The sequence below is a fragment of the Scylla paramamosain genome, chromosome 20, assembly GCF_035594125.1.
Source record: "Scylla paramamosain isolate STU-SP2022 chromosome 20, ASM3559412v1, whole genome shotgun sequence".
Taxonomy (NCBI): domain Eukaryota; kingdom Metazoa; phylum Arthropoda; class Malacostraca; order Decapoda; family Portunidae; genus Scylla; species Scylla paramamosain.
This window is the reverse complement of record NC_087170.1, coordinates 21,943,995-21,971,494: the sequence shown is the minus strand read 5'-3', so window position 1 is coordinate 21,971,494 and position 27,500 is coordinate 21,943,995. Positions and strand designations below refer to the sequence as shown.

The 27,500-nt window shown below is 43.9% G+C and overlaps 2 protein-coding genes across 6 annotated transcripts in view; both read right to left on the bottom strand.

Annotated features, from left to right (window-relative positions):
• LOC135110138 (protein FAM200C-like) overlaps positions 1 to 15,029 on the bottom strand; it is a 57,023-nt gene extending 41,994 nt beyond the window's left edge. The window contains exons 1-2 of the mRNA XM_064022094.1: positions 15,012 to 15,029; positions 8,435 to 10,194 (exon numbers count right to left, since the gene is read on the bottom strand). Coding sequence (XP_063878164.1) covers positions 8,435 to 10,194; positions 15,012 to 15,029 — 1,778 coding nt within the window. The remainder of the gene's footprint in view (positions 1 to 8,434; positions 10,195 to 15,011) is intronic.
• LOC135110649 (protein kinase C and casein kinase substrate in neurons protein 2-like) overlaps positions 1 to 27,500 on the bottom strand; it is a 158,933-nt gene that overhangs the window by 129,157 nt on the left and 2,276 nt on the right. For all 5 annotated transcript variants that reach the window (XM_064023191.1, XM_064023189.1, XM_064023194.1 and 2 more), the window contains exon 2: positions 13,617 to 13,679. The gene's annotated coding sequence lies outside the window, so the exon portion shown is untranslated. The remainder of the gene's footprint in view (positions 1 to 13,616; positions 13,680 to 27,500) is intronic.

Sequence of the window (27,500 nt, the reverse complement as noted above, 5' to 3'; positions counted from 1 at the left end):
CTCTCTCTCTCTCTCTCTCTCTCTCTCTCTCTCTCTCTCTGTCAATTAGCACCGGTAGGAATCCATTTTATTGCCGTGTCACGCTCCGAGAGAGAGAGAGAGAGAGAGAGAGAGAGAGAGAGAGAGAGAGAGAGAGAGAGAGAGAGAGAGAGAGAGAGAGAGAGAGAGAGAGAGAGAGGCGGGGTGACACAAAGAGCCAGGCACACCCACACCACATAGCCTTGACATTTCACCCCCATCCCCCCACCCCTGGCTGACCTAATGGTGTGGAGGAGGAGGAGGAGGAGGAAGAGGCCACAAGGGACTGGAAGGGAAAGACTGTGGGAGGGAGGAGGGGATGGGAGGGGAATAAAAGAAAGAGAAAGGAAGGAAACAGGGAGGAGGAGGAGGAGGAGGAGGAGGAGGAGGAAGAGGAGGAGGAGGAGGAGGGAACGATGGTGTAAGAGAGTAAAGAGCAAAAGGGGAATGTGCTAAGGGTTTGGAGAGAGTGAGAGGTGAAGGAAGGAAGGAAGGAAGGAAGGAAGGAAGGAAGGAAGGAAGGAAGGAAGGAAGGAAGGAAGGAAGGAAGGAAGGATACATATGATGAAAGTAGGAAGAAAAGAAGACAAGGGGAAGGCAAGGAAGAAAAGGAGAGAGAACAGAAGAGAAAAAGGAAAGAATTAAAGAAAAAGAGAAAAGAGGAAGAGAAAGAAGGAAAAGAAGACGAAGGTAAAAGGATGAATGAGGTGAACGAGGAAGAGGAGGGGAAGGGAGACGAAGAATGAAGAAGAAGAAGGGAGAAGCAAGAATAAAGAAGGGAGAGTGTAGATGTGTGTGTGTGTGTGTGTGTGTGTGTGTGTGTGTGTGTGTGTGTGTGTGTGTGTGTGTGTGTGTGTGTGTGTGTGTGTGTGTGTGTGTGTGTGTGTGTGTGCTCTGGTCTGAAGTGAGGGCAGGTCACATGAGGGGATCCTTGAGTCACGCCCACGCCCACGCGAGGGGAGGAGGGAAGGAAGGAAGGGAGAAAGAGGAGGGAAGGGAGGGAGGGTACGAAAAATATTGGTAAAGGAGGGAAGCAGGAGGAAAAATGAAGAAAAGTTAAGAATGAGGGTAAAGAAATGCCAGTCAGAGAAAAAAAGAAAAAGAAAATAAGAGGAGGAGGAGTGCAGAGTGAAAAAGGGAACATAAAAAGGAAGGAATGAAGGAAGACGTTAAAAGAGAAGGGACAGATAAAGAAAGGTTAAAAGGAAGTAAGAGAAGAGAAGAGAAGAGAAGAGAAGAGAAGAGAAGAGAAGAAAGAAAGAAAGAAAGAAGGAAGGAAGGAAGAAAAGAAAGAGACACAAGTTCACAATTTAACTCGATACAAAAAAAAATAAATAAATAATACAAAATAAAATAAAAACTAAACACGAAGCAAGTTAGACAAGACGAAAAAAAAATATCAAACGAACAAAAAAAAAGAAAAAAAAAGTCAGCACGAGAAAGAAAAGGAAAAAAAGAAAAAAAAAAAACAGGAAAGGAGGGTGAGGCAAAGAACCGTGGGTGTTAGCGGGTCCCTTCAAAGCAGCGTCCCTTCCTGTATGTATGTGTGTGTGTGTGTGTGTGTGTGTGTGTGTGTGTGTGTGTGTGTGTGTGTGTGTGTGTGTGTGTGTGTGTGTGTGTGTGTGTGTGTGTGTGTGTGTGTGTGTGTGTGTGTGTGTGTGTGTGTGTGTGTGTGTGTGCGTGCCGGGGACGGAACGGACAGGTGTAAACAAGGTGGCCAGGCACATCAACACGTCAACACTCCCTTCCAAGGTGCATTACAGGATGAAAACAAGACCTGGTACTGCCGCCTATCAATAGAACGTGACCACTTTGTGAGTGTTAACTGGTGGGGCGCTCTCTCTCTCTCTCTCTCTCTCTCTCTCTCTCTCTCTCTCTCTCTCTCTCTCTCTCTCTCTCTAGCAGGTTAACTTCTCATCTCTCTGCCTGTCTCTCTCACTTTCATTCCAGTACATAACCTTTTTTGGTCTCTCTCTCTCTCTCTCTCTCTCTCTCTCTCTCTCTCTCTCTCTCTCTCTCTCTCTCTCTCTCTCTCTCTCTCTCGTCGCCGCCGCCCCCTGAAGCCCACACAACACGGCTAACAGGATTCACCCATAAACCTCCTTCTTGCTCCCGCCCCCGCCTGCATCCACGCCACCGCACGAACAAAGCCACGCACAGGAAAAAAAAATATTTAGTGATAAAGAAAATTACATAAAATAATACGGTACTGAAGTATGAAGTATATTAAGTGGTATGTTTGCTTGGATGTATATGGTTCGTCTTGTGTTGTTGTTGTTGTTGTTGTTGTTACTATTATTACAAAGATGAAGAAGAAAAAAGAAAAAGAAAAGAGGTAGAAGAACAAGAAAAGAAGAAAAATAAGAACAAGAACATGAAGAACAAGAACAAGATTAAGTAAGGTAAAAAATATTTAGAGCAAAAGGCAAAATAAATGAATAAACAAAGGGCAACATTTTTAATAGTTTACAAAGCCAAACAGAATTCGAATCAGATTAATTTCTTCGCTCAAATAAGACCAACATCTCCTCCTCCTCCTCCTCCTCCTCCTCCTCCTCCTCCTCCTCCTCCTCCTCCTCCTCCTCTCTGTCATTTTCTCGGAACCTCGCAACATCAACAGTGCACATAAGCAAGAATAAAATCAAAATTAAAACGATACTAAACAACGAAACGAAATTCACAAACAAACATACATACATACATAAATCTTCAAAATACCTTCAGATAACGTAACTTAACACCACCACCACCACCACCACCACTACCAATAACAACAACAACAAGGAACAAGCCATGCCAGTCACGCACGCACCCCCCACCTCCCACAACCCCCCATCACCCCCCTTCCAAGTGTCCAAACCGGAGCTGCATCACCTTGAGAGTTAAAGGGCCGCCACCACCACCACCACCACCACCACCACCACCACCTGGGACGCGAGGGGGACTGGAAGAGGCAGGTGGGGATGGAAGGGAGGGGAGCATTGAAGGAGAGGATACTGAAGGAGACACTTAAGGGAAGATAGGATGAGAGAACGCGGAGGATGTGTGAGAGAAAGGAGGAATAAGGAGAAATGGATAGAGGAGATAAGATGAGATAAAGAAATGGGAGAGGGATGAAATGAGGAATAGAGAGAGGAGATGAGAGGTGAAAGAACGAGAGAGGAGAGGAGAGAGGAGAGAGAGAGAGAAGGAAGAGGAGACACTTTAAAGGAGAGGATGAGAGGTGAAGGATAAGAGGAAGAAAGGAATGTGAAGAAGATACTTGAGAGAAAGAGATATAGAAAAAAATAAATAAAAAATGGATGAAAAGAGATGGATAAGATGAAAACTTGATACTTGAGAGAAAAAAAAATTGAAAATGGATGAGAAAAGATAAGAAAAAATAACAAAAAAATAAAGAATGAGAAACAATAAGGAATATGAAAACTGACTGACTGACTGACTGACTGACTGACTGACTGACTGACTGACCGACTAATTGACTGACAAGAAAAGAAACAAGAAAATACAACAAATACAAACTAGAATATAAAACAGGTAATTACAGGTAAAAAGAACATATAAGGAACATTTAAAGAGCGAATAATGAAATTTAGAGACCATGAGCATTAGAGACGTGTCTGAATGGAGAGAGAGAGAGAGAGAGAGAGAGAGAGAGAGAGAGAGAGAGAGAGAGAGAGAGAGAGAGAGAGAGAGAGAGAGAGAGAGAGAGAGAGAGAGAGAGAAAGAAAGAAAGAGAGAGAGAGAGAGAGAGAGAGAGAGAGAGAGAGAGAGAGAGAGAGAGAGAGAGAGAGAGAGAGAGAGAGAGAGACTGCAGTGGGGGTACAAAAGGGAAAAGAGGATTTAAGGGACGAGAAGAAAGGATTTAGGGATGTTTCTAGGGATTTAAAGAGAGAGAAGGGGGATTTAAGGGGTTAAGGGTTAAGGGTGAGATGAGAGGGTGCGGGGATATTTAAGAGGGAGAGGATACATCTAATAGGGAGAAAAGGGAGGTTTGGCGGGTTTTGAAGTGGGGTGGAGATGGGAGGGATACAGACAGACAGACAGACAGACAGACAGACAGATAAATAGATAGACAGATAGACAGACAGATAGATATAGAGATAGACAGACGACAGACAGATAGACAGACAAGCAGACAGGCAGATAGACAGAGATATAGATAAACAGCCATAGACATATTGAAAGACAAAAAAAAGAGACACACAGACAGACAGACAGACAGACAGACAGACAGACAGACAGACAGACAAAAGTGTACCAATACATGGAAGGGGACGGGAAAAGGAAGCATTGCATGACGTTAGGGCAGGAAGAGAGGAACACTGCATTATGGGGGGAGGGCGGGAGGGAGTCAAGATCCGGGAGAGAAAGAGGGAGAGAAGGAGAGGGGGAGGAGAGAAGGGAAGGATGCTGCGGTGGATCTAGTGTGGAGGAGAGGAAGGGAAGAGAGGGGAAAGAAGAGGATGGAGAGAAAGAGAGTGAAGGAAAGAGAAGATAGGAAGATTACGAAGGATGAGAGAGGGAGAGAGAGAAAGAAAAGAAGAATTTTAAGAATGGAGGTTTTAGAAGGAAGAAAGGGAGGGAGAAGCAGGGAAAGGAAGGGAGGAGACTTGGGGAGATGGTGGGGAGGAAGGGGAGGATAGGGAGGGTTAGGTTAGGTTAGAAAATCGAGCCCCAGATGAAGTTATGCAAAGGAAGGGATTCGAACCGCCAGGAAATGTCCCTATGATTCACAGCAGAGAGAGAGAGAGAGAGAGAGAGAGAGAGAGAGAGAGAGAGAGAGAGAGAGAGAGAGAGAGAGAGAGAATTTTAGTGCAATTGTTCACTTCTCTCTCTCTCTCTCTCTCTCTCTCTCTCTCTCTCTCTCTCTCTCTCTCTCTCTCTCTCTCTCTCTCTCTCTCTCCCTCCTCTTTCCGTTCTAACCTCTAATTACTTTCCTCTTATGTACAGATGTTGACTTCCTCTCTCTCTCTCTCTCTCTCTCTCTCTCTCTCTCTCTCTCTCTCTCTCTCTCTCTCTCTCTCTCTCTCTCTGCATCATCTTCGTTTTCCTTGCTTTTCTCTCAGACTTTCTGCTTTATTTATTTTACCTCCTCCTCCTCCTCCTCTTCTTTTCCTTCCCCATGTCCTTCCTTCTTTTCCGTGTCTGACCTCCTTCTTCCCGCCCCTCCCTCCTCCTCTCCCTCTTCCTCCTTCCTCTTTCCGCCTCTTTCTTATCCTCCCCCATCCATCTCCCTCCCTCTCTTTATTCTAATGACCTGTCATGCATTGCTCTTTAAATAGTAATTCATAATCTTTTTCCAATACTGCCAAGTTTATCTTTAATCTTCTACTTCCATATTTTCGTTTTATTTCACTATTTTATTTTCAGTTTTCTATTTTGTTCTTTCTTTAATTTCGTTTATTTTCTATTTATTATTATTTTTTTTCAGGGTTCCATTCAGATCTTTTCTTCTTTACCTCTTCGTCATCCTCTTCCTCCTCCTCCTTCCCCTCCTCTTCTTCCCACTTCACAGTATCATCCTCTCCTTCTCTTCCTCCTCCTCCTCCTCCTCCTTTACCGTATTATCCTCTTCTTCTCCCATCTCCTCCTTCTGATCACGCTCCATTTGCTCCTTATTCGTTTCCCTCCCATCTTTCTCCATCTATCCTCTCTTCCTATCATCTCCCTTCATCCTTTCTTCCCCTATCCTCTCTTCCTCCTCATCGGTTCCTCTCCTTCCTTTCCTTCATCCTCCATTTCCTTCTTACTCGTCTTCTCCCCTTCCTTTTCCTTCCCTTCCCTCGCCGCCTCTTCTTCCATTCCATTAATCCAGCTGGTTCCTCCCTCGCTGGGCTGACTTGGCACAACGATCCTAGTGGCACACATCACCACGCCCCGCCCGCCCACAACCTCCGCCACGCCCAATGCCCCGCCCACCATCTGCAGTGATATCCCTCGCTCCCCCTCCCCCACTTCACAAACATACACCCACACACACACACAGATACACATACATACTTACACGCATCTGCATATTCCGCCCACTCACAATCCTAGTCTTGCTTCTTTCTGTATTCAGTCTGGGCCATTCTCCCTACAAACGAATCCTCACCTAAGCTAACTTAACGTAATTTAATGTAACATAAGGTAAATCTGACGTAACATAACATAACGTTGACTTTAACTTAACAAAGAAGAAACCAAACTAACCAGACCTGCCCAAACTAAACGTAACTCAAACCTAACGAACTCTAACGTAAAGAAAGCAAGACAAAACTTAACCTACCCGAAACTGAGCCTTAGCGAAACCAAACTGACCTAAAGTAATTACACCTAACATAACCTACAAAACATAAACCAAACGTAATTAAACTAGACTATACACAACTAACCAATCCGCCAACCAGCCTCTCCAATCATGAACGACTGCATTCCCCGCCTCCTGCAGTTCTTACCTCTCCTTCGTCTAGACTGCATGTGTCCCCCCCCCAACCCTTCCCTCCACTTCCCTTCCCCAAAAATGCAGTTAAACCCTCCGACCTGTGAGCCTCATTCCTCTTACCCGTTCCTTTGATTTTTCTATGGATTTAACCTTTTACATGACTTTAGTTGTAGTGGCGTCCCTGTAACTCAATAAATAAGTAAAATTGAAATATATCTGCTGTTTTGTCTGTAAAAACGCGGTTATATCTCGACTTCCCCTGTTTTCTTTCCAGTCTCCAGCCCTTTAAACTGCAAATTGTGCCCCTGTAATAAGGAAATCAATAGGGAAATAGAAATATATCTGCCCTCTCATAAATATAAATGTAGTTACCGTACCTCCTCTCCCCACCCACCACCCAGTTCCCTTTCCCTCTCCAGCTCTTTAAACTGAGAGGAATGTTTACCTTCACCTAACTCTCCTGCAGTGCCGACCTTGATTCTTGTGACTGCCTTCCCACTCCCCCTTCCTTCCCCCACCACCTGAGTTTCTGCTGCAGTGTCTCTCCAGCATCCTTCCTCAGCCCCTCTTAGTGTTCCTCTACCCATACTATTCAGGGTATTTCCAAGTGTTTCAGGGTATTTCCAAGTGTTTCAGGGTATTTCTAAGTGTTCTCATTTTAAGTCACTCCTCAGTTCTCTTCTCCCCACTAAGCCAAACCAATTAGAAGGCAGTGACACCCCAGACTTAATCCCAACTGCAGTGAAGCCAACCAATGAAAGTCTCTCTCTCTCTCTCTCTCTCTCTCTCTCTCTCTCTCTCTCTCTCTCTCTCTCTCTCTCTCTCTCTCTCTCTCTCTCTCTCTCAATAACAGACTCACGCATTTGTTGGTCACTCACACACATACACACGCACACACGACCTCAATACAAGCTAAGCGCCCACGCCACGCCACCTCGCGACGCCTAACAGCATAACATTCGTGCCACGCCCCCCGCCCCACTTCAGAAGCATACACTACGTAGGCTGAGAAAGACGCGACGTAGCTGGCTCGCTCACACACACACACACACACACACACACAAACAAGGTGTAAGTCAAAATACAAACACAATCGTGCTGGGTTATAAAAGCCTGCCCCCCCGTCTCGCTCTCTCTCTCTCTCTCTCTCTCTCTCTCTCTCTCTCTCTCTCTCTCTCTCTCTCTCTCTCTCTCTCTCTCGACCTTGAGGACACAATGCACTCTTATTCCATCGCCTTCTCTCTCTCTCTCTCTCTCTCTCTCTCTCTCTCTCTCTCTCTCTCTCTCTCAAAATACCTGCGCTTTCCAATAATAATAATAATAAAAATAATAATGATAATAGGAAGAGTCATCATATTATCACAACAATGACACTTGATAATTAAAAACTCTAAAACAACAGATAATCAATCATTCTTTCACTTTTTCATTTTAATTTAACCCTTTTTTTTTCGCTGCAACCTGAATACGCAACCACCACCACCACCACCACCACCACCACCACCACCACCAGTACTGCTACCATTGTCACCATCACATGACACCCTTCTGCTCTTCGGTGTAGTGCCTGCCACCACCACTAACACCAAAACTATCATCACCATCACCACCAACACGGCCAGCACCATTCTCAACCGCCACCACCATGACCAACACCATATATACAAATAATCACCATATCCAGTTACCATACACCAGGGGTCGGCAACCTTTTGAACATAGTGTGCCAGTTTATAATTCATGCCACTTTTTTACTACCTTGCGTGCCAAATGTTATTTTTTCAGCCCTATATGTAGCCTACGAAAATGAAAATCATAATTATACACTATGACTGAGTATGTAGTGACCATTGTAATTAAAGTAAAATGTATTTTTCTCCATATACATAACATAAATGTGACATTTTTTGTAGCATTTATTATTCTTAGTAACTAAAAATATACTTCTTTATTTTAAAATTGTACTCACATTATTAATGCGATCCTTGCCCTTGCTTCCCTTTGGCCAAAGTTGAAATTTCAGGTGAATATCTGGACACCTTGAGCTTTACACAACCCTCAGAATGATCCGTTGTAAGGTTGCTGCGATGGGGATTGAGGATGTGCTTCATGTGTGAAAATATCTGCTCGCACTGATATGTAGATCCAAATGCTGATAGCAATGCAAAAGCTACTTTCTTCATGCAACTGAATTTATCAGGCAGTGATGTCCAGGAACTTAATATGGAGGCTGCATGATCAGTCGTACTAGTTTCCAATATTTCTCGAAGATCCTTAAATTTAGCTGACCACAATGATGATGCCTGAAAGTCAATTAACTGCATTTGCAACTCCTCAGTTTCCATCCACTCAAAAAGAGATGCGTCCAACTCACTGTATCTAAACGTGTCTGGTCTGATTAAAAAGGAAAACACTGGGCCGATGTTTTGGAAATCTTTAAATCTGATTGAGAACTCAGATTTCAATTCTTGCATGTACACCTGAAGATCAGTAGTGTTGATAGGATGAGTTGCAGATAAGTTTTTCAAGTTTTTGAAGTAACGGAAAGAACCATTTTTAATATCTGATGAGTAAACTGCAAGCTTTGCAACAAATGCCTTCCAAGTATCATACAAGTCCATCACTGTTTTTCCTGCACCTTGCAAGAGAAGACTGAGGTCATTTAGATGTTTGGTGATGTCTGAGAGAAACATAAGTTTCACAATCCAGTCTCTGTCCTCCAGCTCAGGGTAGCCTTGGCCTTTTTCTGTTAAGAAAAGCTTGACTTCATCAAAGCATTCCACAAATCTCTCCAATACCTTCCCACAGCTTAGCCACCTAACACTGCTGTGCAAGGGTATATCTTTGTAAGCACTGTCCACCTCTTCAAGGAAAGCTTGAAACTGCCTGTGCGTAAGAGAAGAGTGTGCAACAACAAAATTCACTACTTTTGTTACAGTAGCCATCACCTTGTTGAGATCAGAGTTCGAGATTTTGGCACATAAATTTTCTTGATGAATTATGCAGTGCAATTTCAAAATGGGGTGTCCAATTTTATCCTCAACAAGCTTGGTAAAACCCTTGTTTTTTCCTACCATAGCAGGGGCACCATCTGTTGTAACTGCAAAAATCTTTCTTATGTCAACCCCTCTCTCCTCAAAATGGTCAGTGAATGTCTTCAGTATGTCCTCCCCCTTGGTAGTGCCATACATAGGTTGAAGACAGCACAGCTCCTCGTGTATCTCTGTGTCACTGTACCTGGCAAAAACAGCCAGGCGGGGAATGTCATTTATATCCACGCTTTCATCCAGGGCCACACTGAACACAGGTGTAGTTGTTAAAGCAACAGTTTGTTGCTCACCTACATTAGCAGCCATTTCAGAAATACGTCTCTCCACGGTCCTAGCTGAGGCAGGAATATCTTTTATCCTTGAGATGATCATGTGTTTGTTTGATATGCCATCAAAAAGCACCTCAGAGCACTCTAGGAAAGCTGCTTTTATGAAATCTCCATCAGTAAAAGGCTTTCCATGCTTGGCAATACACAGAGCTAGTTTGTAACTGGCCTCAGTTGCATTGATTTTGCTAGCACTCAGATTCTTAAACACATTACTTTGTTTCTCATAGCGGGATACTGCTTTCTTAATCGCTTCAGTCTTGTCTGCACTGTCCTTGAAAGTCTTCTCGTGTTTTGTTTCAAAGTGTCTTTTAACACTAGATGTGCGGCACACGACATTTTCGCAGCAGAGAGCACACACAGCACGATCATTCTGTTGAATAAATCCAAAGTCATTTGTCCATGATGACTGAAATGATCGGACATCAAGTTTGACTTTTTTCGCAGTAGCTATGGTGAGAGTAACTAGCAAGAGCGTCACTCAGGGCAGCTAAATAGTCACTGAAATAGCAGCGCTGCTTGACTGATGCGTCACCAGCGGCGGGGGCCAACGTGTCTCATACTCGTCTACATCTCGCTGTGCTCACGTACACTTCATCGCGGGTACAAAACATTTTCGTTTTAATTTAATCATTTTAATATATCAAAAGAAAGAATTATTTAGAATCATACGAAAATTTAAATCATAATTGTAAGGATGTACAATACACATTCTCTCTCTCTCTCTCTCTCTCTCTCTCTCTCTCTCTCTCTCTCTCTCTCTCTCTCTCTCTCTCATTATTTCGTTGCTTTACTTTTTTTTTTTTTTGCTCCATATCACGTGGCGTGCCATAGGCAAGCACTCTGCGTGCCAAGTCTGGCACGCGTGCCATAGGTTGCCGACCCCTGCCATACACTATCAACACCATCAAAATCACCATCACCACCACTATCATCACTTTTTTTCTATTCAGTGGTGACCATATGCACAGTCGTCACCACCACCACCACCACCACCATCAATGTCAGTGAGTAATTATCATAGAGACAATGGGTGAGGGGAAAGGCGGGGCAGGGAAAGGCGGGGCGGGGTCGAGCGGTACATATCAACGTGGCTACAGTGTGTGTGTGTGTGTGTGTGTGTTTCAGAAGGCAAGAGAAGTGATCGATAATGTGCTGTTCTCTCTCTCTCTCTCTCTCTCTCTCTCTCTCTCTCTCTCTCTCTCTCTCTCTCTCTCTCTCTCTATCAGTCTTTGTTCTTTTCGTTTCTAAACCCTCCCTTTATTCTCTCTCTCTCTCTCTCTCTCTCTCTCTCTCTCTCTCTCTCTCTCTCTCTCTCTCTCTCTCTCTAACCCTTTCCTTCCCCTCGTTGCAACTTCTCTCCCAGTCTCTCTCTCTCTCTCTCTCTCTCTCTCTCTCTCTCTCTCTCTCTCTCTCTCTCTCTCTCTCTCTCTCTCTCTCTCCCTTTACTTTCCCCTCTTCAATAAATAAGAATTTGGTTGACCCCCCCCCTCTCTCTCTCTCTCTCTCTCTCTCTCTCTCTCTCTCTCTCTCTCTCTCTCTCTCTCTCTCTCTCCCATCCCTGCTTCTTGTATTCTCTTTTAGATTTCTCTATCCTTCCATATTTTATTCACTCTTCTTCTTCTTCTTCTTCTTCTTCTTCTTCTTCTTCTTCTTCTTTCGCCTCCTCTTCCTCCTCCTCCTTCGTCGTTCTCTTGGTGGCATTTTTTGTTAAGTGTTTGTAATTGCCAGCTATTAGAGAGAGAGAGAGAGAGAGAGAGAGAGAGAGAGAGAGAGAGAGAGAGAGAGAGAGAGAGAGAGAGAGAGAGAGGCAGATAATAAACAAGAAAATACAGACATAACATACATAAACAAAGATAAAATGTACATAAACAGAGAGAGAGAGAGAGAGAGAGAGAGAGAGAGAGAGAGAGAGAGAGAGAGAGAGAGAGAGAGAGAGAGAGAGAGAGAGAGAGAGAGAGAGAGAGAGAAACCAACCTATCTTTCCCCCTAAAGCATAAATTTCCATCCTTAATCTCTTCAACCAACACAGGAAAAAAAAAGGGGAAAAAAAATTGACTGCACAATTCTACTACCACCACCACCACCACCACCACCACTACTACTACTACTACTACTACTATTCTGACTGCCCATATCCCGTTCCTTGGCACTCTTGGCACTCAGAGCTGGCAAGAACTATCCCACGGTACCACACACACACACACACACACACACACACACACACACACACACACACACGAAGATGAGGAGAAAGAGGGCACAGACGAGTAAATAAGAGGGTAGCGAGGAGGAGGAGGAGGAGGAGAAGGAGGAGGAGGAGGAGGAGGAGGAGGAGGAGGAGGAGGTGTTATCAAGGGGCGTGGAGATAAGATAATAACACTAGTTTTCTGTGACAGACAGACAGACAGACAGACAGACAGACTGACTGACCGACTGTCTAACCTACGTCGCATTTCCTAATAATAATAATAATAATAATAATAATAATAATAATAATAATAATAATAATAATAATAATGATAATAATAACGCCACTACTACCACAACAACAACAACAACAACAACAACAACAACAACAACAACAACAGGCAAACACCGCATAATACAAAAGAACAGACAATGGGGAGAGATAATACTCGATCAATATTTGACAAAAAAAAACAATAATAATAATTACAACAAAAGTAATCAAATAAAATAACGCATTATAAACACATGAGTCACCTGTACCACCCCAAACCTTGGAGAGAGAGAGAGAGAGAGAGAGAGAGAGAGAGAGAGAGAGAGAGAGAGAGAGAGAGAGAGAGAGAGAGAGAGAGAGAGAGAATGATAAGAGATAAGACAATGATAACTTCCGATATGTATTTAAAGCGTCGATCTTCCTAGGAGAGAGAGAGAGAGAGAGAGAGAGAGAGAGAGAGAGAGAGAGAGAGAGAGAGAGAGAGAGAGAGAGAGAGAGAGAGAGAGGGCAATTGCTACCGACATGCAAGACCTCAAAATAATCTTTGGTCTCGTTTTCTTGTCCTCTTCCCTCGTTACATACCAGAGAGAGAGAGAGAGAGAGAGAGAGAGAGAGAGAGAGAGAGAGAGAGAGAGAGAGAGAGAGAGAGAGCTTAATCATCTTTTGTTACTCTTGTTCTCCTTCTTCTTCTTCTTCTTCTTCTTCTCCCTATTTTCTTCTCTTCCTTCCTCTTATTTTTTTTTTTATTTACTGCTGTTTCTTACCCTTCTTTCTTCTTCTCATCTTTATCTCCTCTTATCCTATTTCCTCCTTCTTTCTATAAATTATCATAGTTATTTGGTTTCATATTCATGTTCCTTCCTCGAGTCTTTAAGCATCTCTCTCTCTCTCTCTCTCTCTCTCTCTCTCTCTCTCTCTCTCTCTCTCTCTCTCTCTCTCTCTCTCTCTCTCTCTCTCTGTCTGTCTTTGAAGGTCACACATGTAGTATTTTAGTTGTTAGGGGGTAAGGGGAAGTGGGGGAGAGGGGAGAGGGGAAGAGGGGAAGGGGAAGAGGGAAGTGGGATCAGTGACTCATTTATTGTCCCCCTCTCCCCTCTCCCCTCTCCCATTGGCACGCGGCAACCAGCTGGTCCCCTACATCCCCTACAGTACCCTTCTCCCCCTTGAGTTCCCTTCACACGTGCATCCTCTGTCCCATTCCCTCCCCTCCCTCCCTTCCCCCTTCCTTACTCCCCTTCACTATGCCAGGAATTCTCGTGCTCCTGTTGATAAAAAGAACTGGGGAAAGAACTGGGGACCTATAAACAAACCACAACATTTACATCTCTTACCTATTTTTTTTTTTTCTCCTCTCTCTCAGTCCTCCCTCAAAACTGCACAACTTCAGATTATACCTGAAAAGAAAATGAGAAACAGGTTACATATTTCATCTTCCCACTGTCAACACAACACAGGTGAAGGAACGGAATGAACGAGGCAATAAGCGGAAACAAAAACTGACATGGGTAATACTAATTTCATACCGGTAAATCAAAACAAATGAGAGAAAAAAAAATGATAAATGAGAAAAAATAAACAAACATCTATCCTTTATGACGGTGTTTGTGTTGACATACGTTTTCAAACTGATCAGGTTTAAAGTTTGTCTGTCCATTTATCTATATGTTTGTGAATCCATGTGTTTGCTTGTTAGTCTGATAAACTGTTAGCTTGTTTGTCTATATTTCAATGTATACCTGTGTGTGTGTGTGTGTGTGTGTGTGTGTGTGTGTGTGTGTGTGTGTGTGTGTGTGTGTGTGTGTGTGTGTGTGTGTGTGTGTGTGTGTGTGTGTGTGTGTGATAACTATTTACCTGTTTGCTTATCATCTTTCCATCAACTATCTATCTAAGCATCTCTCTCTCTCTCTCTCTCTCTCTCTCTCTCTCTCTCTCTCTCTCTCTCTCTCTCTCTCTCTCTCTCTCTCTGTATAAAAACAAAGGTGTGAGGGGGGAGGGGACATGTGAGACTCTTTGATCCCCGCCCCACACCTGATCACCACGGGCCTCACAGGTGTGCGCCCTTCACCTGACTCGCTCACTCCTCCCAGCGCCTCTCCGTCTGTCTACCTGTGTGTCACCTATTTATATTTGTCATTACGTCTTAATCTCCTGCCTATTTCTGTAGTGTTTGTTGTTGTTGTTGTTGTTTTACATTTCATATTGTGTGGTTGTGTTTTTCTTCTTCTTTCTTTATTATCATTTGTTGTTATTTTTTAGTAATTAGTTTTAATACCTATTTTTTCTTTCTTTTTCTTTTAGTATCGATGTTTATTAGTAATTTTTTTAGTTTCTAGGTCTATTATTAATGATCATCTGTGTATTTTTTTTTTTTTTTTTTGCATCTACAATTTACGCTTTCATATCTTTTCTTCATTATTTTTCTTCTTCCTCCTTTCTTTCTTTTTTTTTAATTAAGGTATCTATCTATCTATCCAGACACCAACAATCATCCGCATTATTATTATTGATTATCACCCCTTCCCTTCCATGTCCTATATTCACGTACCTGTTTTTTTTTTTTTTGTTTTTTTTATATTATCTTATCACATAATCTCAACTGCCCACAAATTTGAAGTGTTTGTGTCCCATTCATTGCATTAACTGATCATTTAGTGGCACGTGATCTGTTTCCCTCCTCATAACTGCCTATATTCCCCTAACACAATGTGGTTTGTATCGATACTCACGTTCCCCTCCCACGTCATGTCGTTAAATCACATTCCCTGGCAGACAAATAGAGAAGACACAGGAATATGAGGAGTTTCTCTTATCTTTCTCTTTCTTTTCTTTCCTTACATTCTTCTCTCGTAAACAGCTCGAGTCAGAAGAGATTGAGAATATTAAGCAAACATGAACGAAAGGAGAGCTGAAAGAATATGAAATGGAACAGGAAAATAATAATAATAATAATAATAAAAAAGGAGACATTTCAAGAGTCAGGAAAGAGGTAGAGGACACAAAGCAAACTCGAACTGAAGAGATGGCAAAAAGAATATTGAATGCAACAGTGAAATCGTCAGAAAAGACCTCAGTATTTTTCCAAGAAGGTAAATCGCACCAAAGTTTTAAAGAAAGCAATGGAGAACGAAGAAAACCCAACACGGAAAAGAGAGAGAGAGAGAGAGAGAGAGAGAGAGAGAGAGAGAGAGAGAGAGAGAGAGAGAGAGAGAGAGAGAGAGAGAGAGAGAGAGAGAGAAGGACAGTAAGACCGCTGGAGAGGAGGAAGAGTCGGAAAAAAGAAAACCGTCAAAGTTGGAACACTGAACAGCTGGGAGTTACAAAAATGAAACGAGAGTTGGAAGGAGCACCCAGACTTGGAAGGAGGACTGGCCCTTGAGAAAAAAAAAAAAAAAAAAGAAAGAAAGATGAGAAAAACGAAATTAAACAAGTAAGACTCACCTAGGAAATGGAAAAAAAAAAAAAAAAAAAAAAGCCAATCTCTCAACGGGCAGTGATATGAAAATTAACACGAAGCAATCTGTATCTTTCCTTAAGTCACGTAGCAAGAAAAGACGAGTCACCGATTATAGAAGCCTTAAGAAAACCAGCTGAGGGAAGAAGATCGAGGGGAAGACACAGCAAGATGGAAGGTTGAAATCACGATACAACTAAAAAGAATGAGTCACAGAGGAAAATGCAAGGGACATAAACAGCTGGAGGAGACACGTGCATGGCGCCGACCCTTCACTCTAAGGAAACAAGGAAAGGAGAGGAAGAAATGGGTACTTTTCACCCATACATTTCATTCCAGCACCAGCGCCTAAGCATTGCCGCCCTCACCCAGCAACCATCACCCACGGCACCACTTCACCAGCAGGAAGGAGGAACAAGGGCGCCTCTGTCTCGCCTCTTCCCACACCTCCACCCTCGCATACCTGCAGGCGCCACATCCTGTCCTTCACCTCTGCTATAAACACCTCATTCTTCTTCTTCTTAAGGAGATGATGCTCTCTCTCTCTCTCTCTCTCTCTCTCTCTCTCTCTCTCTCTCTCTCTCTCTCTCTCTCTCTCTCTCTCTCATTAACTCACCTCAAAATGCTCACAAAGGTACACTACACCTGCCCCCACCTGCCCCCACCTGCCTGTCCCCTTCCTTCCCATCATAAATCTAATCTTCCCCTCTTCCTTCACCCTGTAATAATCCCCTTTCCCCTTCCCTGCCCTTCCTCTTCCCATCATATAATCTCTCTCTCTCTCTCTCTCTCTCTCTCTCTCTCTCTCTCTCTCTCTCTCTCTCTCTCTCTCTCTCTCTCTATCCTGCCTACCTTCCTCCACCAATATAAAGTCTATCCTTTCCCCTCTTCTCCCCTCTCTTCTCTCCCCAATTACATAAACTATCTATCAAATCCCTACCGTCCCCCCCCTCTCTCTCTCTCTCTCTCTCTCTCTCTCTCTCTCTCTCTCTCTCTCTCTCTCTCTCTCTCTCTCTCTCTCTCTCTCTCTAATGGATCACCTTTTATCCCTAACTCTCCCTTACATTTTATCAATTATATATACAGTACTCTCTCTCTCTCTCTCTCTCTCTCTCTCTCTCTCTCTCTCTCTCTCTCTCTCTCTCTCTCTCTCTCGTCAGATTATCACTGGCTGTTAATGGCGCTGGTAAAGATTAAACAGATATATATTTCAAATGGATTAATTAAATGTATTGTTGATATAGATAATGGTGGTGGTGGTGGTGGTGGAGGGAGGAGGAGGAGGAGGAGGAGGAGGAGGAGGAGGAGGAGGAGGAGGAGGAGGAGGAGGAGGAGGAGGATTGGTCATTACTACTGCTACCAATACAGTTGTTACTACTACTACTACTACTACATGTAACACCACTAATACTGCCACCATCACCACCATCACCACCACCACCATCACACCAAGGAAGGGCGTACGTGCGGGCGTGCGTGAGGGCGGAACTCCTCAGTGTGTACGTTTCGCTTCCGTGCCTCACTTTCCACCACCTGGCAACGCACACACACACACACACACACACACACACACACACACACACACACACACACACACACACACACATACACACACACACACAGACACGAGACGCACTGCTGGACGTGTCTGAAGGCGCGCGTGCACTTACACACATACAGACGCACACGCACTTTTACTTGTCTGCTATAACGCATTAGTCGTGAGAGAGAGAGAGAGAGAGAGAGAGAGAGAGAGAGAGAGAGAGAGAGAATATAACAGTACTCTAAATCTATATTAACTTCAATAATTGCAGATATTAGTTAGGGTGGCAAGAAGGGAGAGAGAGAGATAAAGAGAGAAAGACAGAGAAGAAAGCGAGGAAGGAGGAAGAGGAGGGAGAAAGAGGAGAGGACTGTGAAGGAGTTAAAAAGGGGACAGGCAGAGGGAGAAAGGGAGAAGAGGAGGAAAGGATAAGAGGAAGCAATAGAGGCATGGAGGAGGAGGAGGAGGAGGAGGAGGAGGAGGAGGAGGAGGAGGAGGAGGAGGAGGAGGAGGAGGAGGAGGAGGAGGAGGAGGAGGAGGAAGTGAGAGGGGAGGGTGAGAGTCTCAGCCGATACTAAAATACAAAAGAAAGAGATGGTGAGAGTGATATAGCGACAGAGAGAGAGAGAGAGAGGGGGTGGTGATGATGATGATGATGATGATGATGATGATGATGATGATGATGATGATGATGATGATGATGATGATAGAGAGAGAGGAAGGGAGAGGGAGATGGGAACAATGAAAGGAAGAAAGAGGAAGCGGAGAGAGACGGAGATGGGAGGGAAGAAAGCAAACGAAAGGGAGAGAGTGGCGAGGAAGAGGAGAAGAGTGAAAGAGAGAAAAAGAGAGAAGGAAGAGATTATAAGAAAGATGGGGAGAATTGAGAGAAAAGAAGAAAGAAGAAAGAAGAGAGAGAGGGAACGATGAGACAATTAACGAAGATGGGGAATAAGAGAAGTGTGAAGAGAATAAATGAGAATAAATGAAGTGATGTAAATTAAAAGTGAAATTTATATGGAAAGGAAAATGGTGAAAAGGAAAGTAGTAGTAGTAGTAGTAGTAGTAGTAGTAGTAGTAGTAGTAGAAGTAGTAGTAGTAGTAGTAGTAGTAGTAGTAGTAGTAGTAGTAGTAGTAGTACATAAGAACACAAAAAAATGAGGGAAGCTGCAAGAAGCCATCAGAATTACAAGTGGTAGTCCCTGTAATAGTAGCAGCAGGAGGAGGAGGAGGAGGAGGAGGAGGAGGAGGAGGAGTAATACATGAGAAGCAATAACAAAATCTTCAGAGCGGCCAGCACACCAGCAGGAGGGCAATAACTCACTTTAATCTTGGGGCCAGACGACTCAATTACCCCCTGATGAGCCAATTACCTGGAACACCCGCCCTAAAAAACACCTGACTCACCCAATGCAGCGAAGCCATCCATTCATCCACGCATCCACTCCGGAACGAAAATATCATCCACCAATTAATACAGAAATAAACCAATAAATAAATAAATAAAACTAAATAAATAAATAAAACAGTATTTATTTGACACCCCCCCCAAAAAAAATCAAATATTAACGTAAAAAACAAACAAAAAAATATACACAAATCAAATCCACCAATCAGCAAACACAACACAATTCTCAGCCAATCAAAGCCAAGATACAAACACCTCATAACCTAATCAGCCATTCACAAAGACAGGGTATCTCTACGTCACCAAACAGCCAGCCAATCAGGGTACAGGAGAGCATTTCGTCACGGGGGCCTTGACATTACCCAGAATGCTTCACGGTGACCCTCCCTCCCCAACCCTTTCGCCACGTTCCTTCCGGTCAGATGTCACGCGCTGGATAATTTGTTTGTGGGTGTGGTAGTAGTAGTAGTAGTAGTAGTAGTAGTAGTAGTAGTAGTAGTAGTAGTAGTAGTAGTAGTAGTAGTAGTAGTAGTAGTAGTAGCAACAGAAAGACGAAGAACAAGAACAAGATGATGATGATGATGATGATGATGATGATGATGACTCGCAGCATTAACACCAAAACAAAAGCTATCACAGTCACAAGAATAACAATAACAATAACCACTACATACGTACGTACAATACCACGCAAAGCTAACCGCCAATTGTTACCTGGCAGAGGTTGCGTCTTCCGCTACACAGGTGAGGTGAACAAAACACACCTGACACGCAAATAAATCGAGGAAAAATGTCAGGTAATTATTTTTGTGTACGTGATAATAAAACTGTTAAGAAAGAAGTGTGTGTGTGTGTGTGTGTGTGTGTGTGTGTGTGTGTGTGTGTGTGTGTGTGTGTGTGTGTGTGTGTGTGTGTGTGTGTGTGTGTGTTTATATCTTCCTACAGATATGACTGCCTTCCTGTTTGTCCTACCAGGTAAAATCGAACGCTCTCTCTCTCTCTCTCTCTCTCTCTCTCTCTCTCTCTCTCTCTCTCTCTCTCTCTCAATCTTTTATAAAGGTGAAGATGTTAAAACGGGGGACCTTTAAATATCAAGAGTCCACTACCACAACACTCCTCCGTACCTCACTCTCCTCCCCCACCTTACCTCACACTCCCCTCTCTCTCTTCCTCCCCCTCCTCTCCCTCATACTAATACACCCTCACCTATTCCTTCTGCCTTCACTTTCCTACATAACCTCTCTCTCTCTCTCTGTCTGTCTGTCTGTCTGTCTCTCCTTTCGCTGCGTCTCCTTAATACCCCTAGATCAATCCTCCTCCTCTTCCTCCTCCTTCTCCACTGTCCTGTCCCTAATAACCTAACCTAACCTAACCTACAGAGTATCTCATTCCCTCTCAATCTCCACTCACCTCTCACCTTTGTCTCTCCCTCCCTCTCTTCCTTCCCAGCGCTGACGAGCAGAAAGGGCAGATATAAGAGAGGAAAAGATACATATGATAAAAGTAAAGTAGACGAGAAAATAAAGGAATGTATAGGGTATAATAATGATGATAATAACATATAGAAGTTTTAAAGGGATGGAACTTAATTGGGTGTTAATAAATAGAGGGGAAATAGATGGAGAAACGTTACTACTGTTACTTAAAGAATATTGTTATGTTAAAGTACTTGTAAGGTAGGAAATAATATATAAAGTTATGCAGGTTCTCAGAGTAAACAAGGGTAAGGTAATACAGGTGATATAACAACAGGTAACCAATACTCTCTTCCTGCTAATTATTCAGGTCGACAGGTGAGTCACGTAATTGTGCAACCCGCCACCTGGAGCTCCCCACACACACACACACACACACACACACACACACACACGCGGGGTTAGTGAGGGGGAAAGGTTTGCCAGTGACTAATTTGCAGGTGGCAATGAAAACCAGGTGCATAATTCGTCTTCTCGCATGCCTTCCACTCTCCTTCCACTTCAGGCCACTTCACTGCCCCACTCCACTCATCCACGCCACTTCAGCATCCCATTCCATTACCCTATCACACATCCCACCAGTTCTTTAATATTGTAGTGCCCCTTACTTCATTCCCTCCCACATCCCCTCTCCCAATGCATATCTATCTCCCCTCTACCATTCCATTCCCTCCCACATCTCTAAGTATCATTCTTCTACACTATATTCCACCCTTTCCTCTCCCCCTCCATTCCCTCCCATCACATCTCAGTCCATTCCTTTCCATAAAATCCCATCACACCTTCTTCCAGTATATTAATTTATATCCTCTCTCTCACTTCACCAGCATCCACTCTCTATTTCCACTAAATTACTCCACTTCGTCTGCTGATAAACACTCCACATCACTTCATCCACTACTGTTCCCGCTGCATCTCCACTCCCCACTCCCTCTCTCTCTTCCCTCCAGTTCCTAACCTTCCCCTATCCAGACACAATAATGGATAATAATAAAACTGAAAGCTACGCTACTCTTCATTATTGTGTGTGTGTGTGTGTGTGTGTGTGTGTGTGTGTGTGTGTGTGTGTGTGTGTGTGTGTGTGTGTGTGTGTATGCAAACTTTCTTACTTTCTTTTATATTTCTCATCTGGATAGTCACCTCTTGCTCCACTTATCTGCCTGCCTGCCTTTCACTTGCTTTCTCTACAAACCTGTCTGTCTGTCTGTCTGTCTGTCTGTCTGTCTGTCTACCTGTCTGTCTGTCTACCTGTCTGTCTGTCTGTCTGTCTGTCTGTGTCTGTTTCTCTGTTCGTGTTTGTATATCAGTTTATTTTAATCTTTCTCTTACTCCTTCTTTAAGTCTGTGTGTGTGTGTGTGTGTGTGTGTGTGTGTGTGTGTGTGTGTGTGTGTGTGGGTGTGCGCACGTCTGCCTAACTGGATATCTGTCTGCCTGCCTCTCTGTATTGTGTTCCCTCTCTCTCTCTCTCTCTCTCCCTCCCTCTCTCTCTCTCTCTCTCTCTCTCTCTCTCTCTCTCTCTCTCTCTCTCTCTCTCTCTCTCTCTCTCTCTCTGTAAGTGGCTATTTGAGAACAGGAAGACAAGCAACGTTTTTCTCTCTATCTATCTCTCTCTATCTCCCTCTGTGTGTGTGTGTGTGTGTGTGTGTGTGTGTGTGTGTGTGTGTGTGTGTGTGTGTGACCAGAGCTACACACACACACACACACACACACACACAATTAATGCTTACACCTCACTTCTACACCTGTATCCCCTCCATCACACACACACACACACACACACACACACACACACACACACACACACACACCCTTACCGTTGACAAGTCCCGTAGAGCGGTAGCGGTTGTCAAGGCCACACAAAGTACGTACACCTGTTCCTCTCTTAATCACTACACAGGTAAACAAGGTCACGCAGAAGGTCACGAAGGGTCAGTGCTCGTGTGTGTGTGTGTTCCGGCCTCTCAAGTAAAGTCAGTGCAATCTTTTGTCAAGTGAGACGTAAAATAAAAGAAAACTGATGAGCCAAGAAGTTTTTCGATTTGTACGAGGAGGAGGAGGAGGAGGAGGAGGAGGAGGAGGAGGAGGAGGAGGAGGAGGGAGATAGACAGTAAAGAGTTCACATGAAAGAAAAATAATAGTAAAATGAATGAATATTAGAAAGATGACGAGAATCAAAACAAGGAGGAGAAAGGAGGAGGAGGAGGAGGAGGAGGACGAAGAGAAAGAAGAAGAAGACAAAGAGGGAAGAAGATAGATGGTAAAGAGGAAGCAAAATGAAGGCGAGAAAGATTAGAAGACACGGTAAAATGAATGAGATAAAGATGGAGAATCAAAACAAAGAAGACGAAGAAGAAAAAGAAGAGGAAGAGGAGGAGGAAGAGGAGGAGGAAGACGACAAAGAAGAAGGTAGACAGTAAAGAGCATACATGAAAGAAAACGGAGGAATAAAAAAAAATAAATAAAAAAAAAGCCACAGTAATATGAGCAAGATTAGAAATAGACAAAATAAATAAATAAATAAATAAAACAAAAAGGCAAATTAAGATTACTATAACAATTTCAAAGGTACGAAAATCTGAATTACCTTAGAGAAACAAACTACTCTCTCTCTCTCTCTCTCTCTCTCTCTCTCTCTCTCTCTCTCTCTCTCTCTCTCTCTCTCTCTCTCTCTTTACTTTTCTCTAAACCTCCCTAAAAAAAACAAAAGCTGGTAATTCGCAAAGGGAGAGAAAGAAAGGGAGGAAAGAATGGGAAGCAGAGGAGGAGAATGGAGAGAAAATGGGGAGAAGGGGGAGGAAAGGGGTAGAAGAGGTAGGATGAATGAGCTTTCCGAGTGATGGGGAGAGAGGGGAGGGGGTGAGGGACATGAAATGGAGGGAGGGAAAGTGATGAGGGGTAAGGTGGGGGGAGGAGGAGGAGGAAGAGGAGGGAGGGAAAGGGAGGGGGTAAAGAGGGGGAGAAGGGGAGAGGGAGAGGGAGAGGAAGAGAGTGAGGTATGGATGAGAGGAAGGGATCAAGGAGGTGAAAAGGGAGGAGGGAGAGAAGGGAGGAGGAGGAGGGCAGAGATGGAGGTACGGAGGAGAGGAGAGGAGAGAAGAGGTGTGCAGAAACGAAGAGGAGGAAGAGAGGGAAGAGGGAGGAGCAGATGAGAGGCAGAGAGGGAGGACTGGAGGGACAAAGGAAAGGGAGAGGGAGAGAGAAAGGAGGGAAGCAATGAAGACAAGAGAGGTGAGAGGTCAGGAGAAAGGAGGAGGAGGAGGAGGAGGAGGAGGAGGAGGAGGAGGAGGAATACAGGTCATAGTAAAAAGGAAGAATGCGAAGGAAGATGATAACAGATGGAGGAAAAGGAAACAATGAAGAGGAGAATGAGGAAGAACTAAGGAGAGAGAGAGAGAGAGAGAGAGAGAGAGAGAGAGAGAGAGAGAGAGAGAGAGAGAGAGAGAGAGAGAGAGAGAGAGAGAGAAACAGGAAAGACGTGACGAAAACAAGCAAAAGAATTTCCCTTATACATAGTCTCCCTCCTCCTCCTCCCCCTCCTCCTCCTCCTCCCCCTCCTCCTCCTCCCCCTCCTCCGCTTCCTGAAAAATCCCTAACACATCATAACCTCCCGCACTAACACTCTCTCTCTCTCTCTCTCTCTCTCTCTCTCTCTCTCTCTCTCTCTCTCTCTCTCTCTCTCTCTCTGGGACAAACATTTTTTTTTACCTACAACAGAAAATAATGATGTAAGAAAGAAAACGAGATTATGACGTCATTTCCCAGACTCCTGCAGGTTCACTGGCACACACACACACACACACACACACACACACACACACACACACACACACACACACACACACAAAGCACCGAACAATTAATTACAGATAACAAGAAACGGCTTTGTTGTGTATTGTATGCTCTCTCTCTCTCTCTCTCTCTCTCTCTCTCTCTCTCTCTCTCTCTCTCTCTCTCTCTCTGTCTCGCCGTTTCACACGTAAGGGGGGTTCAAGGTGGGCGTGGGTGAGGGTTAAGGTAAATTGGTTTGTGTAGGTGAAGAGACGGTGTGTGTGTGTGTGTGTGTTCAGTTCCTTTCACTACTTATTACTGTTGAAGAATCTTTCCAATATACCTCTTATAGTAGTAGTAGTAGTAGTAGTAATTAAGTCAATCAGTCAAATACATCTCGAATATCAGTTTACGAGTCAGTCGATCGATCAGTCAGTCAGTCAGTCAGTCAGTCGGTCAGTCATCAGAGAGACAACCAGACAAACAGGTGAATATTGACGAGGCGCGCGCACACACACACACACACACACACACACACACACACACACACACACACACACACACACACACACACACAAGGACATGAAAGCCAGCCCATGATAGACACACACACACACACACACACACACACACACACACACACACACACACACACTAAAGCGAGCCACCACAAGACAGGCAAGCCAAGCAAGGACAGGTGAAGAGCAAGAGGCAAACATTCAGATAAGAAGAGACAGAGATAAGACAGAGACAAGAGAGAGAGAGAGAGAGAGAGAGAGAGAGAGAGAGAGAGAGAGAGAGAGAGAGAGAGAGAGAGAGAGAGAGAGAGTGCTACGTATGTACTATTAAGGCAAAGTGAAGGATTTACAGACATGCACACCGAACACAAACACGAACACACACACACACACACACACACACACACACACACACACACACACACACACACACACACAGGTAAGTACAAGGTAACTAACACAGGTGCACAATACAGGGAGGGACAAGCAGCCAGACAGGTATATGTGTAGCCAAGCAGCGTTACAAGACCAAAACACTCACGCCTGACACAAAACCAGGTGAGGCAAGCCAGGTACAGGTAGGTAGGCAGGCACAGGACCATAACACACCTGAATAATGACGCAGGGGGAGGGAGGGAGAGGGAGAGGGAAGGAGGACGGGAGAGGAGAGAAGAGGAGATGCGAGGAGAGAAGCGATACAGATGAGATGCAAGGAGAGGAGAGAAAATACGAGAAAAGAAGAGATAAAAGAGAAAGAAAGGAAATAGGAAAGAAAAAGATGATAGAAGACAAGAAATAAGAGAAATAGAGAAAAAATGAGACTCGCAGATAGAGAGAGAGAGAGAGAGAGAGAGAGGCGGGGAAGCGGGACGAGGCGACGAGCAGGCTTACTGCCCGACAGGTAAAGCCAAGGGGCAGGCCAGGTAGGCACGTAGGCTGCCACTCCCTGCCAAGCCTCCGCCGGCCCTGCGTTACCCCAGGACCTGCGGGGGTGAAGGGAGGGGGCAGCTTCCTCCCGCTGGGCAAGACGCAGAAAGGAAGGGAAGGAAGAGAGAGAGGAGGAGGAGGGTGGGATGAAGGGAATGCTGTGTGTGTGTGTGTGTGTGTGTGTGTGTGTGTGAAAGAAGGAAGGAAGGAAGGAAGGAAGGAAGGAACTATCAAAACAAAAGAGAAATGATAAGACGAACGAATGAGAGAGAGAGAGAGAGAGAGAGAGAGAGAGAGAGAGAGAGAGAGAGAGAGAGAGAGAGAGAGAGAGAGAGAGAGAGAGAGAATCCCACCATTATCACTAACACAAACAACTAGCAGGAGGAGGAGGAGGAGGAGCAGGAGGAGGAGGAGGAGAAAAATGGACATAGCAAAGACAATTTTCTTATCTTACAACTCAAACTCTTCCCCTTCACTCACCATCACCACCACCACCACCACCACTACGTCACTCATCAGAAGCTGCCGCTGTCTTCATGGGTATTAGATGAACCTCTCTCTCTCTCTCTCTCTCTCTCTCTCTCTCTCTCTCTCTCTCTCTCTCTCTCTCTCTCTCTCTCTCTCTCTCTCTCTCTCTATCGTCTTCTCTTCAGTTTATCAATGATTTCCTTTGTCTATTATTCTTCTTCCTCCTATCCCTTTCAGTTACTCTACACTTTTCTTCCCTCCTCGTCTCCCTTCGTCGTTCACCTCTTCCTTCAATTACTAATCCTTGTTCTGTCTATTTTTCACCCTGCTCCTCTTCCCCTTCTTTATCTGTCTGTCTTGTTCTCTGCTTCCCCTTCACTGTTGTTACTCAATCTTCGTGTATTTTTATCCTTCTATACTATGTCCTCCTTCTCCTCTTCCTCCTCCTCCTCGTCCTCCTCGTATTGCCTGTAGTAAGTCTTCCTACTCTCGTCTTGTGTGTTATCTGATCCCTCGTGGGCATTCCTCTGTGCCAATTTCTTACTTCAGTTTGCGGTGGTGGTAACTACTCTTTTGTTCCCCGGGACTTTATACTACAAGGAGACTCTTTGTTAACTTTGTGCCATTCTCTTCTATAACTTTACTAAACTGTTTTACTGTATCTTTCATTTTCTTGGGTCTTTTTTTTTACGTAATGTTTTTTTTTTTGCCGATTTTTTCTTTTCTTTAAGTGTCGTTATTGTATTTTGTAGTTGGTAAGCTTGTTTTTTTTTTCTTTTTCTCTCTTTCTTGTTACTTTTTATTGCATTTGTCATATTCCTCTGGGTTGTAAACAAATAATTTCTACCTCTTCTTTTTCCCCCCTTATCGTTCTCATTACTGTAACTTTCATAATGTAATGGGTAAGTAATCTATTACACTGTCTATTTTTTTATTCTTTTAGGTTGCAAGCAATTTGGGCATCTCAGCTGTTTACTATTTTTTCTTTCACTGTTATAACTATTAACTTCTTTGGTACCTTAATCAGTAGTGTTTGCGATTCCATTTTCCCGCCAGTCTTGTGATCTCAATATCCGAGTCTCGTCCCTTACAGCAACAAGCTCACCTCTCGTTATCACAGCAAAAACTCATCTTTTCACCCCCAGTTGTTGTGGCTATCCGTGCTCTTCTTTAAACGAGGGCAGCTGTGTGTGTGTGTGTGTGTGTGTGTGTGTGTGTGTGTGTGTGTGTGTGTGTGTGTGTGTGTGTGTGTTTACTTTTCTTAGTAATATATACAGTGTTCGAGATTATCTTTTCTCGTGTGTGTGTGTGTGTGTGTGTGTGTGTGTGTGTGTTTACATTTGCAGTTATATCCCACGATTTTGAGTATGTGACATCTCCGGTCGCCTCCATTTGATAAAGTAAAGTAAAAATTATAACCCTTTTTCTTTACAATTTGCGATGCACCTTCCTACCTGGCCAGGACACCTACTCTTACCTGCCAGTAACCAGCGCCTTTCACCTTGAACTCATCTATCCATTTTTTTGTTCTTACCTCTTCTTCAGTTACCTTCGCATACCTATCATATCACGTTTGTTTTCACCGCTACATACTTTGCCTCTTCTTTACTATGGCGTCTGCACACCACCTGTCCACACAATCAACTCACTTGCACA